At 41.9% G+C, this 21,465-nt stretch overlaps 1 protein-coding gene across 2 annotated transcripts in view; it reads right to left on the reverse strand.

Moving 5' to 3' along the window:
* LOC123753944 (uncharacterized) overlaps nt 1–21,465 on the reverse strand; it is a 260,619-nt gene that overhangs the window by 15,294 nt on the left and 223,860 nt on the right. For both annotated transcript variants that reach the window (XM_069308142.1, XM_069308152.1), the window contains 2 exons: nt 13,130–13,272; nt 4,016–4,152 (listed from right to left, as the gene is read on the reverse strand). In XM_069308142.1, the coding sequence (XP_069164243.1) occupies nt 4,016–4,152; nt 13,130–13,272 (280 nt within the window). The remainder of the gene's footprint in view (nt 1–4,015; nt 4,153–13,129; nt 13,273–21,465) is intronic.

Consider the following 21,465-nt stretch of genomic DNA (forward strand, 5'->3'; position numbering starts at 1 on the left):
TTAATTTAGCATCAAGATTTTATTTTTTTAGTTCAGTTGATATATTATGTACCATATACCCATCCTATGAGTAGTAGAGAACCCCATACCCATCCTGTAAGTGGAAGAGGACCCCATACCCATCCTGTCAGTGGTAGAGGACCCCATACCCATCCTGTCAGTGGTAGAGGACCCCATACCCATCCTATGAGTAGTAGAGAACCCCATACCCATCCTGTCAGTGGTAGAGGACCCCATACCCATCCTGTCAGTGGAAGAGGACCCCATACCCATCCTGTCAGTGGTAGAGGACCCCATACCCATCCTGTCAGTGGAAGAGGACCCCATACCCATCCTATCAGTGGTATAGGACCCAATACCCATCCTATCAGTGGTAGAGGACCCAATACCCATCCTGTCAGTGGTAGAGAACCCCATACCCATCCTGTCAGTGGTAGAGGACCCCATACCCATCCTGTCAGTGGTAGAGGACCCCATACCCATCCTGTAAGTGGAAGAGGACCCCATACCCATCCTATCAGTGGTAGAGGACCACATACCTATCCTGTTAGTGGTAAAGGACCCCATACCCATCCTGTCAGTGGTAGAGGACCCCATACGCATCCTGTCAGTGGTAGGGACCCCCATTCCTATCCTGTACTACACATTAAGAAGTCGACACCAGCAATCAACAGCCAATTAATACCCAACTATATTCTACCCACTTCAAGACTCCGCATCAATATAGAAGCATCAAGAAATATGGGCCAGTAGGCCCTTTGCAGTTACTTCCATTCTTCCCTTTAACTTACAAAATATTATACCCATTGTTTCGTGTTCTGTATTGTGTTGAAAGTTTGATTTCAACAATCTTCGAAATCTTCGAAATCTTCGAAACCGCTTTTCCGATTGCTTTGAAATTTTGACAACGTTGTATTCGAATAAGTGCGTCTTTTTACATACCTACTATATAGGTGCCCAACCCGTTCTCACACTTGCTTAAAGTCAATATTGGCTTATTAATAAGTGCATATGTGACATACTAATTTATTGTGAATATTTGAGTATCTTGAAACGCTGAATAGAAAACACCGACCTAACCTAACCTTCTTAGTATGTTAAGATAAGCATCTTATTGCTTCTTAATTACAATTAGTACTTAACCTATACCTATATTGAATTTACAGTTATATAAAAATAATAAAACAAAACCAAAATATTTAAATAAATTGTAAAGTAACTCAGGATTTTGTCAAATATTGTATAAAATCTCTATTGTTTAACAAAACTGAGAAAGAAATTCCAAATATTAAAACTGGTCTTTAGCAAATCTATAGGAAGGGTTTGTACCTTAAAAACAAAATATAACTTGGCATATACCACATATGTACTTATTAATCAGCCAAATAGTGACTGTAAGCAATAAGTCATGTGTGTACTGTCTTGTGCGAGAGCGGGTTGCAACGCCACCCCTCTGACAGGTAAAATCATGCGTTTTTGAAAAACAGCGCCATCTGTTGCACATAATAACAACATGCACATATGTTGCTATTATGTGCAACATGCGTGCTAAATGTAACAAATTCCATTTCAGTGTTTCCGATTGCATTGATAAATATAATTTTCATAGATTTCGATTTATTTTATTTTTTATTTAATTATTTTGTGTGATACCGTGTTAAAATTGAGCTGTGTCGTTTGCCATATCGTTCATTAATAAGTATAAGTATAGATGCCACACCTGTGACAAGTAAAACTATGCTTTTCTTGAAAAACAGCGCTATATATTGCATGTAAGAGCAACTCACATGCTATACTAAATATGTTAAAATTCTATTAAAATGTTTCTGATTGTATTGATAAATTGAGTTTTCATAGATTTTGATTTATTATCATTTTGATTTCATTATTTTGTGTGAATTGCGTTGGAATTGAGCTGTGTTGTTTACCATACCGTTTATTTTGTGAGTACAATTTATTTTTTATTTTTCCAAATTTTCATTTAATTTTTTAACTGTTTTTCTTATATTTCAGTGATGGGAACATCAGATCACTTGATGTTCCCAATTTTCTGATGGGAACATCAGACCATTTGGGAAGGCATCGGACGAGGGAGTGGGAGATGACGAGGGGACGGAAGTGAGAGATGGTGGGGAGGACGAGGGGGCAAGGGAGGGGGTAATGGTGGGGAAGGACGAGGGGACGGGGGAGTTTGGGATAGTGGGGACGAGGGGATGGGGGAATGGAGAATGGTGGGGAGGACTGGGGGACAGGAAAGGTTGCCGTATTATTATGTAAGGTTGTGTATTATAATCTTTATTGTGTTATATGTCGACTTAGAATAGAAGTTCTTGATCGAGTTATGTCTGAATATGAGCTTGAGATATTTGAAAGTTGAGGGTCAGTTGACTAATGGAGTTGAATACAGTGTCGCGCCTCGGCGAACTTGGCTGAAGGCGGCACTACTATTTGTTCATCTCAGGCGAGAGCATGTGTGTGGCGTTATGGTCCGGGGATAGTGACCTTATGTGTTATTTGACTGCTAGGATGTTAGTCATGTTGCTGTAATGTATTACCATGGATCATTTCTACCGTTGTGTATCATTTATACCAGGTGGAAGGTTTTATATATGTCTTAGTGAAGTGGTATTCTGAGGAACTTAAGTAATGCCAAGGTGCTGTATGTGATATTGTGTCCTCATACCTCATTTGTTACTGGTTGTGACACCACCACCACCCTGTATTGGTATTAGCAGCATATAGGCGCTAGTGTCCCACTGCGCCAGGATAGAGCCTGGTGTCAGCTAGTGCTGATTGTATGCAGTTTCCAAACCTGTTTTGTTGATCATGCCCAGTTGTAGAGAAGCAGGATGAAGTAAAAGTGTGTGAGTTAGTAGACTTTCTTTTTTAATAATGTGGATTATATTAATGCCCAGTAAACTGGAATATTTTTTGCTAGCCTTTCACTCCCCTAGAATATTGATGATATTTGGCCAGGCTATGTTTTCCAGTGATGCTGAAGGCTACTCCCTCCTAACATATAAATGGGGGCACTGACCGTGAGCTCATAACAATCCCATATCCATCCTATCAGTGGTAGAGGACCCCATTACCCATACTGTAAGTGGTAGAGGACCCAATACCCATCCTGTGAGTTGTAGAAGACCCAATACCCATCCTGTGACTGTTAAAGGACCCAACACCCGTCCTGTGAGTGGTAGAGGACCCAATACCCGTCCAGTGAGTGATAGAGGACCCCATACCCGTCCTGTGAGTGGTAGAGGACCCAATACGCATCCTGTGAGTGGTAGAAAACCCCGTAAGAATCCTGTGAGTGGCAGAGTAACCTATACCTATCTTGTGAGTGGTAGAGAGCTCCCAAACCCATCCTGCGAGTGGTAGTGGACACCCATACTCATCCTCTGAATAGTAGAGGACCCAATACCCATCCTGTGAGTTGTAGAGGACCCCATTTCATCATGTGAGTGGGAGAGAATCCCATACCTATCCTGTGAGTGGTAGAGAACCTCATACCCATTCTGTGAGTGGTAGAGAACACCATACCCGTCCTGTGAGTGGTAGAGAACACCATACCCCTCCTGAGTCGTAGAGGATCCCATTCACATCGTGTGAGTGCTTCTGGACCCCATACCTATCATGTGAGTGGTAGAAGACCCAGCACCTATTCTGTCAGTGGAAGTGGGTCTAACACCTGTTCTGTCAGTGGAAGTGGGTCCAACCCCTATTCTGTGATTGAATAAAGGCTTCTGCAACCCATAATGGGCTCAGGAAATCCACCAAATATTGGTTCATACCAGCACTAGGAACCAGTTACATTGTTAAAACACAACTACTCTCAATTCACTTTTCTGATATCTTTAGCATAATTCCATGGTTACATAGTCACATACGGGGTTAAGGAAGAGTACATGGTTACACTTCCATGGTGCTTACTGCAGGTGTGGTTGTAGTGGAGGGCGTGGTGGGGGACTTACTGCAGGTGTGGTTGTAGTGGAGGGCGTGGTGGGGAACTTACTGCAGGAGGTGAGGTTCTGGTGGAGGGCGTGGTAGTGGCGTCTGCAGGCGTGCAGGTAGGCGGCCTCGGCACCACACTCCCAGCCAGAGCGGCAGGTCTCCAGGTAGGGCGCGGCAGCCACGCTGACGAAACACGACCTGTCAACACAACACTTTCTGTCAATATAGTTCCTGTCATTTATGGTGTGTTTCATGAAATAGTTCCAGTCATTTATGGTGTGTTTCATGAAATAGTTCCTGTCATTTATGGTGTGTTTCATGAAATAGTTCCTGTCATTTATGGTGTGTTTCGTGATATAGTAAATAAGTAATTATCAAGAGGGGCGCCAAGCCCAGAAATCTATGTAGCACCGTGAAAAGTACGGGATATTCAAAAGGCGCTAAATATCACTGAGGATGCCAGTACGAGAACAAAAGTGCATAGGGCGAACAACATCAATATCATCCAATTCACCAAGGCTACTATCGAGGGACAAGTGACCGCGAGGGACAGTCGGAAAGCAAGACACACGCACGTCCTAGAAGTCAGGACAATCAACAAGGATATGCACGAATGTAAGAGGGACAATAAGGAGCAGGGCAGCACTCCATTAAGTGCTCTTGAGTTAAGCGTGTATGGCCAAAATGTAACCTTGCCTGAGGTGTTTCCCAATGCCGGTTACAGTGGTAGGAGGAAGGCCAAGGGAGGAGAGGGGGGAGAACACAACCCTTAAGAGCACGCAGCTTGTTACCAGTAACAGAAGATCAACAACGCTGCCAACGGGCAAGGATTGTGGAATGAATAAATGGGTAGAAGTCAGAATAAGGAACACCTTTATGGGAGATAGGACAAGTGTTGATAGCCTCCTTAGCAGCAGCAGCGTCCGCACGCTGATTTAAGGAAACACCAATATGTCTGGGAACCCAGCAAAACTCAACCGTCTTAAATCTACTGGAGATAAGAAACAGCCAAAGATGAATTTCGATGACCACAGAATGGACAGGATTAAAAGACTCCAGAGCCGTGAGGGCACTGAGTGATTCAACAACAACAACAACAAAGGAAGAATTATGATGAGAAAGCTGTTGACGAAGAGCAAACAAAATTGCATAATAAAGTTCTGCAGTGAAGATGCTATAATCTCTGGAGGCAGGCGACACATATAGGTGCAGTCAGGAAACACTGTGGAGTAACCTACACTGTCAACAGACAGTGTAGGTTAAAGACAGACCCATGTGTGAAGACGTAGATGGAGCTGGAATTTGAAGAAATGTGAGCAAGAAAAAGGTGTTTCAGAACTGTAGGAGTGGTAAAAGCCTTAGTCACACAGATCAAGGTTTTACAAAACTTAGGAAGTCCTTGGCCCCCCCCCCCCTCCACGAAGGCAAGGGCAGAATGAAATGAGGAGAAACATTGGCAACACGAACAGAGAGAAAACCTTGCAAGCCAGAAAGGGTAAGGCGGTGAAAGGGAACAGGGCCCACGGGAGGGGTAATGGTCAAAGTTCAACATAAGTGAGAGTGAGGGTGTTGAAGGGACCGCAAAAAGTAGCAAAGACAGTAGCGATCACGGCAATCCTGAAGAGACAGGATGCCGGTCTCAACATTCAGGCTCTGGATAGGGGTCGAGCGAAAAGCACCAGGGATAAGATGGCGCTCAGTATGGTGATGAGCATCAAGACGACGAAGGGTGGAGGGAGAGGCAGACGAGTAAGCAGGACAGCCATAATCGAGTTTAAACAGCACAAGAGAAGAGTGTGCACTTATCAGCACCCCAGGAAGTATGGGACAAGACCTTAAGTAAGTTGAATGCCTTAGAGCATTCAACTCAGAGGTAGGAGATATGGGGGTGACTAGGACAAGCAAGTGTCAAAGATTAGCACGAAACGTTTAGCAGAATCCTTATACAAAAGAGGATTACTATAAAGCGACAGAGAGGGGGTTGAAGGACGACATGCTTCCGAATAAAGGTCATAGCACAAGTCTTAGCCAGAGAGAACTTGAACACTCCAGCACACGTGAGGTATCCAGCACGGACGATAGAACTGGCGCAGAAGAAGCACGGGGGACCGAGAAAACCACCAGAGGCGAAGAGGTAGACGAGGCAGAGGTAGAGGGCGGGGAGGGCGGGGGAGGGCTCACACACCACTACCCCGACAACCCCGGGAAGCAGACGGCCGTTTGCAGGAGAAGCAGGCACCACCCCTACAACATCATACAAGCCCTCCACGGAATCAACTGGCCGCGGATGCACCTCCGCAACCACCGAACGACGGAGATCCGAAGCAGAGCCAAAAGGTCCACAGGGCTCACCGGTGGGGCAGACATACCAGGGCCAGACAAATCAGGGCCAGACGGAACGCCTGCTGAAACCGCCGCAGGAACCACACCAGGTACCAGGACAGAGCAAAGGCTCCGCCGAGGTAACCCCACACACAGACAAGCAGGGAAAGTCACCCTCCAGGAAAGCTGAAGGGGCCTCAGCACAAGGAGCGTCACAGCCGGCCGCCACATGGCCTTCAGTGCCACACCGGAAACAGGTCCTTGTCTGGCCCTGATAAAATATCCGCAGAGAGAGCCCACGAAACATAACCCTGGATGGAATAAGGGCCGTGACCCGTATGACGAGTGTACGAGCGCCCAGACGGACCCCTTTCAGCCGGCCCGCACTCAAAGTGTTGAATCAGTGCTTCACCACCACACCATACCGCGTAAATACCGACATAAGCTCCGCCTCAGGGAAAGTCACCGGCACACCGTGAACACTCACAAATTTAAAGGGCCCCCAGGGATCCAAGATCTACACAGTCACAGCCGATGCAGGAATAGGAAGCGAGTGGGCATCCCAGTGCGCCACAAACTCCCGGTAAAGCAGCGACGTGGCAAATGACACCGCCACTCAGGTAGGCGATAGCTTTTCCAGCCCCAGCAAATCAGAGACGTCCACACGGAGCACACCCAAGAGTGCAATCTCCACAATGGGCCAGTCCACAGCACCAGAAAAATCCAGTCTCACAGTGTCAGCCTGCCGGACACGGGTATCACCAGCAACAGCAATACCGCCAGCCGGCTCCCCGGCTAGTGGGCGCACCGCACCTCAAACTGCACCCGCCCCCTCGCAACACCAAGCAGCAACTGGCAGGTCAGGCGAGCACGTCTTAACCCCCTGGAAGCCAACGAGGCAATCTAGACGTAGTGATTAGTTATCAGTCCGTGGGACAGTTAACTAGTCACCTGAGTTAATCGGAGTAAGTAGTACTCCAGAGGGAATTCACTTCGTTATGTTATAACTGTTGAGCCAGTGTTGGGGGTAATGTATTCGTGTATAATTAATTATTGATCTTCGAGATAGTAATTGATTGCTCAAGGCAGTTAAGGGTAATTGCCGAGCTCATAGAGCTTTGGACATTGAATTGTAGTAAACTATCGAGAGAGTGATAGTATCCGATAACGTAACTCGTGCTGGGATTAATTAGCTGTCCGTAGTACAGGAATTAAGGGGATTACTCACTGAATGTTTGACGGGTCAAGTGTCTGTGTAGTTCCGAGTTACGAGTGACAGTTGACTTGTCTGTAGGAGACAAGATTAGGTTAACGTAAGTGTTGTTGCAGACTGCTGTCAGCAGTTAATTAACGAAATTGTCACGTTAGTATTAACATAATCAATTAGTCATTAATTGTTGATCGTTCAAGAGACAAAGTGTTAACGTAAGAATTTAATAAGAAGGGTTGCTGGAGTTGCCAGTAACCCAACTAGTCATTGTTGTATCATTGAAGAAGGCTACTAGTTTGATTGCATTGCAATGGATTTGTAGGGGGGCTGCAATGAGCATAAAATAACTGATATGAGGTTAATGGAGACTTGTAACCTAACCTACCTTGTAACCTACCTTGTTGTTGTTGTTGTAATTGTGATTATAAACTAAACTTATAAAATTAATATAATCGATCTTATTGCTTGATTACATCCTCTGTGAGCACTCAGTACAGTTCAAGATAGTTCATATTCCGCCCAACACAATCACAGGTAAGATCCTGCAGTTCTCGGGGCTGGTGTCTAGCTATCGCAAAGGTGTCACAGGAAAGATTCAAGTAACATCAGTGATATTTTTCTTGTTGTAGTAGTTAGTACTTGTTGAATAAACTGTCTTATTGAGTTGAATGCTATCTTTTGTTACACCCCACACTATTAATCATTTACGTATATTCTGCCATGTTGCCTGAAATTATTGCTATAAATCTGAAACTAGTTCTTGAGCCTTGGGCTGAATTCATAGCGCCATATAACAAAATATTGTTGTGAGTTCCTGTGACCTACCCGTTAGATTTGCTCCGGCGAATGACAGAGGTCAGCGGCCTAGTGATAAGGGATCTCAAACTTTTGATGTCTCGGCGTTCGTTCACGCCTCTTAACTTTTCTATAGTCTCTAGAGTGGGGTCTGGACTGCTCACTACACTTAGCGTGTTAGCTAAGCAATCCTTTCCTCCGGAGGCCCATCTAGACTTTAAGTTTATAGTTTACGGATGTACTAGAATTTACAGTTAAGAAAAATCTCAATCAACGTGACTAAGATCAAAATACTTAGTCCATATAGCAGAACCAAACAAAGCCTGAAAAGAAGGAGATTGGGAAGGAATCAAGCGCGAGTGAGTGCAAAGGCGACGACGCCTAGCATCCCCAGTAAGAGAGGGGGTAAAAGGGTCAAAGGCGCAGTTGTGACAAAAAGAGATTGAGCCACGCCAGATGATGAGATCGTCACCATCGGGGTCATGGGGCTCAACTCCGTCACTGAGAATGGAGGGAAGCAGAAAGAGGGAGATGGGAGAGTCCGAGAAGGAATATAGTCAGGGCCCAAAGTAGCAGGGGTTACAGAGCTCGATCTTCCAACACAGTCTAACTCTGGGGCTTGGTCGCCCACCCCACGAGTCTGGGAAGGAAAAAGAGGGTCAATAATCGGCATAATAACGAGCAGGTAAGAATTTCATTCACGAATAAGCCCCCATACTCATCATGGAGCCACAATTAGAGGATAGGACAGCCAAGAAGACAGGGGGGCCCCCCCGAGGGGTGTATCGTGAGTATAAGCCTCGCAGTCGCCAACTTAAGAACCGTCAGTCCGTCGAGATCGGGCTCAGCAACGAAGGCGAGGATTGACAATAACAGCGTTCCTTCGCTGGCAACATTGGGTACCATAGGGCTACAGGTGAGAGTGTGTGCCTCCTCAAACACCCGGGCGTCAAAACAGAAGAGGATCGAAAGAATAATCAAGAATGGCAAAAGGTCGGCGGGAAATGACAATTAGAAAGGAGAAGAGAGGGGAGGAAAAATGGAAGATAAGGATATGAAAATAGTTCCTAGCAAAATTAGTGAGGACAGCAGCAGGAGCATAAGGCTTCAGAAGACAGAGCACTGTCCAATGGAACATCACACTCTGGCAGCCGCCTACCAGGCACCATCACGACAGCAATGGGGGGGGGGGGGGGCGGGTTCGTGATATAGTTCCTGTCCTTTATTGTGTTTCGTGATATAATTCCTCTTATTTATTGTACGTTTTGTGATATATATCTTCTCATTCATGGTATGTATCGTGATATAGATCCTGTCATTTGTGGTATGTTTTGTGATATAGTTCCTGTCATTTGTGGTATGTTTCGTGATATAGTTCCTGTCATTTGTGGTATGTTTCGTGATATAGTTCCTGTCATTTGTGGTATGTTTCGTGATATAGTTCCTGTCATTTGTGGTATGTTTCGTGATATAGTTCCTGTCATTTGTGGTATGTTTCGTGATATAGTTCCTGTCATTTGTGGTATGTTTCGTGATATAGTTCCTGTCATTTATGGTGTATTTCATGATATATTGCACTTATTTTATCTAGATCAACTTGAAGGGCATTATAATCGTCTGCTCGTCTACGTCTCTTATCTTCCCCAGTAGCTTAGCATCATCCGTAAACATGTTCATATAATTTTGTATTCCTTCTGGTAAATCGTTTATGTAGACGATAAACATTACTGGTGCACGAACTGAACTCTGTGGTACTCCGCTAGTAACACTCCCCCAGTCAGATACATTGTCTCTGATTACTGCCCTTATCTGTCTTAGAAAGTTTTTCATCCATGTCAGAAGTTTCCCTGTCACTCCTCAAGCATGTTCCAGTTTACAGAACAGCGTCTTGTGTGGGACTCTATCAAAAGCCGTTTTTAGGTTCAGATAGACAGTCAACCCAACCATTTCTTTCGTGTAGAATCTCTGTGGCTCTATCAGAAAAACTAAGTTGATTTGTTACACAGGATCTTCCTGTTCGAAAATCATACTGTTTGTCGGATATTATGTATCACTCCCTCTATGTGTTCAACGTATTTGGTTTTAACTATTGTTTCCAGTGTTTTGACTACCACGCTTGTTAATGATACGGGACTAGAATTTCGAGGTTCCTCTTGACAACCATTTTTATAAATTCGTACTATGTTTTTTTTTCTATATATCTGCTAAGATTCCTGAGCACAAGGATGTCTGGAATATTAATTAGAGTGGAATGCTCAGCTCAGTTGCACATTCTCGCAGTACCCGAAGGTGAAACTCCATCTGGTCCAACCGCTTTATTTCTTGCTAACCCCTCGAGAAATTTTTCCACTTCGTCTATAGACACTTCTGTGTTCTATGATGTGCTCTGGAATTGGCATTGGGTGTGACTCTCTGAAATTCTTATTTTGTACAAAACACACTTTGAAATTGTTAATTTAGTGTTTCACACATTTCTCGTTCATTCTCAGTAAACCTGTTCCCCGTTCTCAATCTCTGGTTTTTATCCTTTACATGCAGCTTGCTTTTAATGAATTTATGGAAAAGGTCCTGGATCAGCTTTATATTTGTCTGCTATCCCTTTCTCAAAGATCCTCTTTGCCTCTCTACTCACTGCTGTGAAATTGTTTCTTGCTTGCTTGTTGTGCTGGTATGTTTGAGAATTTAGCCTCTTCTTATATTGTTCCCATTTTTTTGTCTTTTCCTCTCTGGTCCTCTCACAATTTCTGTTGAACCAATCCTGTTTACTGGTCGTGCATCTCTATTTTGGTAAGAATGTTTGTGTGCTTCCATCGTATATTTCGATGTAACTATATTTCAGGTAACTGTACCTGAACACTTGGGGGGAGGAAAGATGACTGTCCCTGAACACTGAGGGAGAGGAAGGTGACTGTACCTGAACACTGAGGGAGAGGAAAGATGACTGTACCTGAACATTTAGGGGGAGGAAAGATGACTGTACCTGAACACTGAGGGAGAGGAAGGTGACTGTCCCTGAACACTGAAGGAGAGGAAGGTAACTGTACCTGAACACTGAGGGAGAGGAAGGTAACTGTACCTGAACACTTGGGGGGAGGAAGGTAACTGTCCCTGAACACTGAGGGAGAGGAAGGTGACTGTCCCTGAACACTGAGGGAGAGGAAGGATGACTGTCCCTGAACACTGAGGGAGAGGAAGGTAACTGTACCTGAACACTGAGGGAGAGGAAGGTAACTGTACCTGAACACTGAGGGAGAGGAAGGTAACTGTACCTGAACACTTGGGGGGAGGAAGGTAACTGTCCCTGAACACTGAGGGAGAGGAAGGTAACTGTACCTGAACATTTAGGGGGAGGAAAGATGACTGTACCTGAACACTGAGGGGGAGGAAGGATGACTGTACCTGAACACTGAGGGAGAGGAAGGATGACTATACCTGAACATTTAGGGGGAGGAAAGATGACTGTACCTGAACACTGAGGGGGAGGAAGGATGACTGTACCTGAACACTGAGGGAGAGGAAGGATGACTATACCTGAACACTGAGGGAGAGGAAGGTGACTGTCCCTGAACACTGAAGGAGAGGAAGGATGACTGTACCTGAACATTTAGGGGGAGGAAAGATGACTGTACCTGAACACTGAGGGGGAGGAAGGATGACTGTACCTGAACACTGAGGGGGAGGAAAGATGACTGTACCTGAACACTGAGGGAGAGGAAGGATGACTGTACCTGAACACTGAGGGAGAGGAAGGATGACTGTACCTGAACACTGAGGGAGAGGAAGGATGACTGTACCTGAACACTGAGGGGGAGGAAAGATGACTGTACCTGAACACTGAGGGAGAGGAAGGATGACTGTACCTGAACACTGAGGGAGAGGAAGGATGACTGTACCTGAACACTGAGGGAGAGGAAGGATGACTGTACCTGAACACTGAGGGAGAGGAAGGATGACTGTACCTGAACACTGAGGGAGAGGAAGGATGACTGTACCTGAACACTGAGGGAGAGGAAGGATGACTGTACCTGAACACTGAGGGAGAGGAAGGATGACTATACCTGAACACTGAGGGAGAGGAAGGTGACTGTCCCTGAACACTGAGGGAGAGGAAGGATGACTGTACCTGAACATTTAGGGGGAGGAAAGATGACTGTACCTGAACACTGAGGGAGAGGAAGGATGACTATACCTGAACACTGAGGGAGAGGAAGGTGACTGTCCCTGAACACTGAGGGAGAGGAAGGATGACTGTACCTGAACATTTAGGGGGAGGAAAGATGACTGTACCTGAACACTGAGGGGGAGGAAGGATGACTGTACCTGAACACTGAGGGAGAGGAAGGATGACTGTACCTGAACACTGAGGGGGAGGAAGGATGACTGTACCTGAACACTGAGGGAGAGGAAGGATGACTGTACCTGAACACTGAGGGAGAGGAAGGATGACTGTACCTGAACACTGAGGGAGAGGAAGGATGACTGTACCTGAACACTGAGGGAGAGGAAGGATGACTGTACCTGAACACTGAGGGAGAGGAAGGATGACTGTACCTGAACACTGAGGGAGAGAAAGGATGACTGTACCTGAACACTGAGGGAGAGGAAGGATGACTGTACCTGAACACTGAGGGAGAGGAAGGATGACTGTACCTGAACACTGAGGGGGAGGAAGGATGACTGTGCCTGAACACTGAGGGAGAGGAAGGATAACTGTACCTGAACACTGAGGGGGAGGAAGGATGACTGTGCCTGAACACTGAGGGAAAGGAAGGATGACTGTACCTGAACACTGAGGGAAAGGAAGGATGACTGTACCTGAACACTCAGGGAGAGGAAGGATAACTGTACCTGAAGGGTGAGGCTGGGTGGTGGAAGAGGCGGGTACAGGGGTTGCCGTGGGAGGGCGGGATGTGGGCGTCGGGCAGCTGGGAGGAGCACTGCTCGGAGGTCGACACCCGCCAGCTCTGCGCCCACTCCTCCTCCGTCGCCGCCTGCAACACAACAAGGTATTCACCAACATGTAACGCTCTCCTCTCTAACATTGTTATGTAGTCATTATAATTTTTCTTTCTATTGTCGTTGTATTTTAATTGCATGTAATCCTCTTTCGAAATAAATAAAGAGGAAATTTTTATATTATATTATATATATATTGGTGTATACTGGCAGCAGGTTTTCTTGAAAAATGTCTCACCGAATATGACCGCATATTCTGTATTTACTATCTTCTGGTTTAGGGCTTCTATCCCTCTAACTATTATTCTTGCATCAGGGTTAAGTTGAAAAAGGAGTTCTCCAAAACTCATGTTCGTTTTTCAAGGTGAAGAAAAAAAAAGTGAATTACTATAAAATGTATTACACTTATTATAGAATTGCACAACGTTTCGAACCTACATGGTTCATTCTCAAGTGATAAGAAATTACAGATCTCGTTAGAGTTATACCAGTACGGAGTCAGGTGAGAAAACAAGTAGAATAATGGAAAAGCCAAGGGGATAGAGGAAAAATAGGGAATAATAGGGGACGAAGCCCATACAAATATTAATCGGGTGTAATAGGCCTATTATTATGTTGAGCAATGTCTTCTGTGTTGGCATCATTATGTTCCGGTCTTGTCCTTACTCTCATGGTGGGTAGAGTAAATAGTTCCGTGATTTGGGTATTCATGGTAGGTTGTTCTATTCTTATGTGAATTGCTTCAAGCATTTCTAATCTTCTTGCATCTTGGGTTTTGTCTATTATACATTTGTTTTTATTAAGCATTTCTCTTGTTAGGGTGATGTCATGGGCTTGTCTCATGTGATTCCTAGGGGCACCGGATTGAAGATGGCATGTCAAACGCCTCGTCAGCTTGGTCGACGTCATACCTATGTACTTAGATTGAAGGTTACATCCTTCGTGGGGGCAAGTGCACATGTATACAACGCTTGACTGCTGTAGAGGGTTCTCCGTCGGCTTCGGGCTGTTTTTAATAAGGAGGTCGGTAGTCTTCTTTGTTTTATAAAATATGATCAGGTCTATGTTTTTGTTAGGAGTATTGCTTTTTACTCCTTTACGAATTATTTCATGCATTTTTCTTTCTTCCTTTTTGTGTTCACTGTGCATAGTTGATTTGTAATATAATTTTATTGGAGGTGTTGTGGTTTCTAGGTTCAGGATTGTACCATCGGTCCAGGTGTCTTCTTATAGCGGTGTTTATTTCCGTGTTGCTATATCCGTTGTTCACCAATTCCTGAGTTATTCTTTCAAATTCTTACTCGCATTGCTCCATTCGGAGCAGTGTGTAAGCGCTCGACGAATATAAGCATTGAGAACACTGGTTTTGTATCTTTGGGGGCACTCACTCTTACCGTTCAGGCATAACCCAATGTTGGTAGGTTTTGTATATACGCTGGTGCTTAAAGAGGTTCCTGTTTTTGTTATTAGTATATCAAAGAATGGCATACTGTTATTTTCACTATTTTTATGTGTAAATCGGAGTACTGACTCTGTCTAGATGGCGTTTTAGATCAATTAGGTTATCTGAATCTTTTACTATGACGAATATGTCATCTACATAACGGCAGTATACAGTTGGTTTTTGTCTACTACTGAAGACTCTATCTTCGATGGTTCCCATATAAAAATTAGCGAACAACAGTCCTAAGGGGCAGCCCATTGCTACTCCGTCTATTTGTAGATACATGTCCCTGTGCGGGCTGATGAAAGGAACTACCTTTGAACATGCCTTGAGAAGGCTCTTCAAATGTGGCTCGGGTATGTCTAATTTGGGTGTGTTCTTGCCTCTGTATACTCTGTCAAAGTATCATTTTTATGATGGTGTCTACTGGGACGTTGGTAAATAGGGATTCGACGTCCAGGGAAGCAATGATTCCATCGGGCTGTGTAGTTTCATTAATTCTAGGAAATCTGCTGATGATTGTAGACTATAGTTGCTTGGAGTGTATGGAGTTAGGAGTTCATTAAGTCTTTTTGCCAGGGGATAAGTTGGAGTTGGTATTTGGCTGATTATTTTACGTAGTGGGTTACCTGGTTTGTGTGTCTTAACATTGCCATAAGCATACCCTAAGCCATAGTCGCCCTGTAGTTTAGTAAAATGAACACTACCTTTCTTTGCAGTAATAGTAATAGTTTGCAGTAATAGTTTTGTTCACTTTGCGTTTTAGGTCTCCCACAGGATTCCTCGTGATTCGTTGAAATTTAGTGTCATCATTAAGAATGTGGCAAATTTTATTCATGTATTCTTGGGTAGGAATCAATACATATCCTACTGTCTTGTCGACTTTTCTTATTGTTCATCTTCCAGCTTTTTTAGTGGTTTGCTGCTTCTTTGAGTCGTGGGGTTAAGATTGTAGATGAATATGTTCCTCGTTTTTTCCCTGCTTCTGTTAGTAGTTCAGCCTGAAGTGTGTCAGTGGTGATGACTTTTTTGTTGTCTTCTAGCTTATGGATGTCGTCCAGAAGCATTTCGATTTCCAGGCGTTTTAGATGCATCTTTAGTTTAGATATGAATTGACAATTTAGACCAAGATTAAAGAGATCTCGTTGGTCCTGGGTAAGATCATAAGAAGCCAGGTTAATGTAGCCATCTTTAGGACGAGGGATCTTTAACTGTCCACTATTTAGGGTTGTTAACTTACGGAGTGAGTGTCTTCGTTTATATATATATATATATATATATATATATATATATATATATATATATATATATATATTAGTATATTTTGGTAGCAGTCTTTCCTGTAGACATATTTTATTAAATATGACCGAAAAAGTAAGATTAATAATTCTAACACGAATTTTCTCAATCTTTCGTACATTATGCTTCACTGTTGGAGGTAAATCAAAAATCACTTCTCCAAAATTCATTTTTATTTCTAGTCTGACGCGACACGGGCGCGTTTCGTAAAACTTATTACATTTTCAAAGACTTCACAAATACACAACTGATTAGAACTTGCGTTTCCCTGATTTTATATCTACACAGATATAAAATCAGGGAAACGCAAGTTCTAATCAGTTGTGTATTTGTGAAGTCTTTGAAAATGTAATAAGTTTTACGAAACGCGCCCGTGTCGCGTCAGACTAGAAATAAAAATGAATTTTGGAGAAGTGATTTTTGATTTACCTCCAACAGTGAAGCATAATGTACGAAAGATTGAGAAAATTCGTGTTAGAATTATTAATCTTACTTTTTCGGTCATATTTAATAAAATATATATATATATATATATATATATATATATATATATATATATATATATATATATATATATATATATATATATATATATATATATATATGTCGCACCTAGTAGCCAGAACTCACTTCTCAGCCTACTATGCAAGGCCTGATTTGCCTAATAAGCCTAGTTTTCATGAATTAATGTTTTTTCGACAACCTAACCTACCTAACCTAACGTTTTCGGCTACCTAACCTAACCTAACCTATAGAGATAGGTTAGGTTAGGTTAGGTAGGGTTGGTTAGGTTCGGTCATATATCTACGTTAATTTTAACTCCAATAAAAAAAAATTGACCTCATACATAATGAAATGGGTAGCTTTATCATTTCATAAGAAAAAAATTAGAGAAAATATATTAATTCAGGAAAACTTGGCTTATTAGGCAAATCGGGCCTTGCATAGTAGGCTGAGAAGTGCGTTCTGGCTACTAGGTACGACATATATATATATATATACATATATATATATATATATATATATATATATATATATATATATATATATATATATATATATATGTCGTACCTAGTAGCCAGAACGCACTTCTCGGCCTACTATGAAAGACCCGATTTGCCTAATAAGCCAAGTTTTCCTGAATTAATATATTTTCTCTATTTTTTTTCTTATGAAATGATAAAACTACCCATTTCATTATGTATGAGGTCAATTTTTTTTTATTGGAGTCAAAATTAACTTAGATATATGGCCGAACCTAACCAACCCTACCTTACCTAACCTAACCTATCTTTATAGGTTAGGTTAGGTTAGGTAGCCAAAAAAGTTAGGTTAGGTTAGGTTAGGTAGGTTAGGTAGTCGAAAAACTATTAATTCATGAAAACTCGGCTTATTAGGCAAATTGGGCCTTGCATAGTAGGCTGAGAAGTGCGTTCTGGCTACTAGGTACGACATATATATATATACTGTATATATATATATATATATATATTTGTCGTACCTAGTAGCCAGAATGCACTTATCGGCCTAGTATGCATGGCCCGACTTGCCTAATAGGCCGATTGATTTTCTATATTTTCAATAAATTGTTTCCAATTAGTGTATTTGAATCATTAATATTATATTATATTAGGAACATAAATTACTGACAGTTATGTTAGTTTAGGTCAGGTTAAGATAGGTTAGGTTAGGTTAGGTAGGGTTGGTTAGGTTCGGTCATATATCTACGTTAGTTTTAACTCAAATAAAGAACAATTTACTCACACATAATAAAATAATTAGCTTTATAATTTCATAAGAAAAAAATTGAAAAAATATATAAATTGAGGAAAACTTGGCTTATTTGGCAAATCGCGCCTTGCATAGTAGGCCAAGTACAGCGTTCTGGCTACTAGGTACAATATATATATATATATATATATATATATATATATATATATATATATATATATATATATATATATATATATATATATATATATATATATATATATATATATGCAACAATGATCACAAAAACACTGATCCAAGTATGCAGAATAACCACATATGAAAAATAGAAAATTCTTGGTTAACAACTTGGACTTGGTTAACAAGTTGTCTAGTTTGAAATTAAATTATGATTTTAAACTTGTGAGTTTTGATGTGACGGCTCTGTTCACTAGGGTTCCTGTTGATGATCTGTTGTCATTCTTACGGGATCTACTCCCAAGGTATAATTTAACTTTGCCTACTAACACCATTATTGAACTTATAAAATTGTGCATTAAAGATAATTATTTCAGCTTTAATGATTCATTTTATAAACAAACATTTGGCATGGCGATGGGTAATCCCCTCTCCCCTGTTTTGAGCAATCTGTACATGGAATGTTTCGAAATAAATATCCTTCCCAGGATTTTACCCTCAAATTTGCTTTGGTACAGGTATGTTGACGATATTTTGTGCCTGTGGCTGGTTAATCGTGACGAAACTGATTTTCTCAATCAAATCAATTCGCTGGTTCCGTCAATTAAATTCACAATTGAGAACGAAGTGAATGGTGTTCTGCCTTTTTTAGACATCATGATTCATAGAATTGGTAGAAGTTTCAAATTCAATGTGTATAGGAAACCTACCAATGTGTGCTCGTATGTACATTTCTATTCAAATCATCATGTTCAGGTCAAGCGGGCAGTTTTTTCTGGTATGTTTCTCAGAGCACTGAGAGTTTGTAGTCCGGAATTTTTCGATGAAGAAATAGCAAATATATTTGAAATTGGGAAGAAGTTAAAATACCCAAAATCGATCTTGGATCTTGCGTTTGGTCAAGCAAAAAGGACTTTCTACAAACAGACTACTAAGTCGAAACCAGAACTGAAAAATTCGTTGGTATTACCATATTCTGAGGGTCTAGTAAATCTTGCCCCAGCCCTGAAGAACCTTAATATTAATCTAGTGTTCAAAAATGATAATACAGTTAAGTCCATGTTAATTAAGAACTCGCCCTCGTCTGTAGCAGGTTGTGTGTATTCCATCCCTTGTAATGAGGTTGCATGTGTTTACATCGGCCAGACTGGTAAATCTCTTTCCTCGCGTTTAAAACAGCATTCATATGCTATTCGTACAGCCCAGCAATCCAGTGCATTGCATTTACATTCCAGTTTATGTAATCATTCTATCGACTTCACAGGGGCAAAATGTATTGTTAAAAGTAAGGATTTTGTTGAACGAAACGTGATCGAGTCTGCTCTGATCAAACATTGTAACAACAGCCTTAATGTGAGCCCCGGTATGTACAAGTTGGATCCCTATTTAAGCCTCAATATAGCACGTCAAAACAATATAGCAATCATTTAAACACGTATGGCACTTGGAGATATTAAATGGAGCTGCCTTGTATGGGCCAATAGGCCTTCTGCAGTTACCTTCTTTCTTATAATTCCTTTCCTCCACTTATTTTTGGTGGTCAGGTGATCTGCCCAGGCGGATATAAAGGTCTGATCAGCAAACTTATCTTCATTCTACTTTGCTCTGATGAAGGCGAATTAGCCGAAAACGCGTTAAGCATTTTCTATTTTTCATATGTGGTTATTCTGCATATATATATATATATATATATATATATATATATATATATATATATATATATATATATATATATATATATATATATATATGCGAACAAGCCTGAACGATCTCCAGGTATATATGCAACTGAAAACTCACACCCCAGAAGTGACTCGAACCCATACTGCCAAAAGCACTCTACAACTGATGTACAGGATCAATTAACCACTCGACCATCACGACCGGACAAGAGGATGGTAGCCGAGGCTAATTCCCCATCCTCCCGCCGGCACTCTGATGGTAATCTTGGGCATGGTATTTTATCAAATCACCTCATTCTTTGGGACACACGTGAGGAACACAAATGCGAACAAGCCTGAACGATCTCCAGGCATATATGTAACTGAAAACTCACACCCCAGAAGTGACTCACAGCAACACAAATTGCTGTACCAGCGTTCCTGTCCTCTTCAGTGGCGTCTGAGAACTTGGTGAAGGAAATCCTACCTGAGCACCTAGTTCAACAGGCAGCGGTACATGATCCCAGCTTCACAGACTGCACCACCAAATGGGTCTCTCTTGCAGGACCAGCACCCCAACCAAAGCCTTCTGAAGCCTGTAAGCAATCCAGCTGGGAACGCCCCATTGCGGACCAAGAAGCTGCGACTTTGCTAGAAGGTGCGACAACACCACTTGACACTGCCCGACTTATAGCTGTAGCAGCTCCCCATGCAGGGGACTTCCTATTAGCAACCCCAATATCAGCAACCGGCACCCGTTTCACACCGCAGGCCCTCCGAATTGCCGTGGCTCTCCGCCTCGCTGCCCTATTCCACACCGAATACAGGTGTATTTGCAGCGAGGCAGTGGCCGACAGGAATGGACGGCATGGCCTTCTCTGCCAAAGGACAGGAGGATGGCATGCAAGACACGGCGAGGTTAACGACATTATTAAGAGAAGCCTTACCACAGCCGGTTGTCCAGCAGAGAGAGAGCCCCGTTACCTAATGTCCCGCAACTCTGATGAGCCTGTCGGTCGCCCAGACGGAATCACGGTGAACCCCTGGAAGAATGGTACACAGTTGGTGTGGGGCTACACTTGCGTTTCAACTTTAGCCAATACTTATGTTGACTTCAGTGCTACATAAGCAGGAGTTATGCCAATCACCGGGAAGCAGCCAAGTCACGTAAATACAGAGACCTTGAGCACCACTACAATTTTGTCCCCATTGCCTCAGAGATACTTGGTGTCTGGGGTACCAAGTATATATATATACATATATATATATATATTATATATATATATATATATATATATATATATATATATATATATATATATATATATATATATATATATATTATATATATATATATATATATTATATATATATATTATATATATATATATATATTATATATATATATATATATTATATATATATATTATATATATATATATATATATATATTACATATATATTATATATATATATATATATATATATATATATATATATATATATATATATATATATATATATATATATATATATATATTACATATATATTAGCATATTTTGGAAGCAATTTTTCTTGTAAACATATGTTGTTGAATATGACCGAAAGGGTAAGATCAATGATTCTAATACGAATCTCCTAAATATTTCTCATGTGTTTCTTCACTGTCGATGGAAGTTGAAAAATTAACTCTCCAAAATTAATTTTCACACTTTTTATTTTGGTCTGACGCCTAGGGATGCGTTAAGACCGCTAATCTCCTTATAAAGAACACTCCAGACACCAACCAGAACGCCTGAAGACAGACCAACGTCGTCTACGCCTTCACATGCCCATTTGGGGACTGTTAGACCCAAAAATCTCAGTATATTAAACATACTTGAGTGATGAACATAAATTATATTAAACTAAAGAC

Source organism: Procambarus clarkii, chromosome 6, assembly GCF_040958095.1.
Source record: "Procambarus clarkii isolate CNS0578487 chromosome 6, FALCON_Pclarkii_2.0, whole genome shotgun sequence".
In the NCBI taxonomy this organism is placed as follows: domain Eukaryota; kingdom Metazoa; phylum Arthropoda; class Malacostraca; order Decapoda; family Cambaridae; genus Procambarus; species Procambarus clarkii.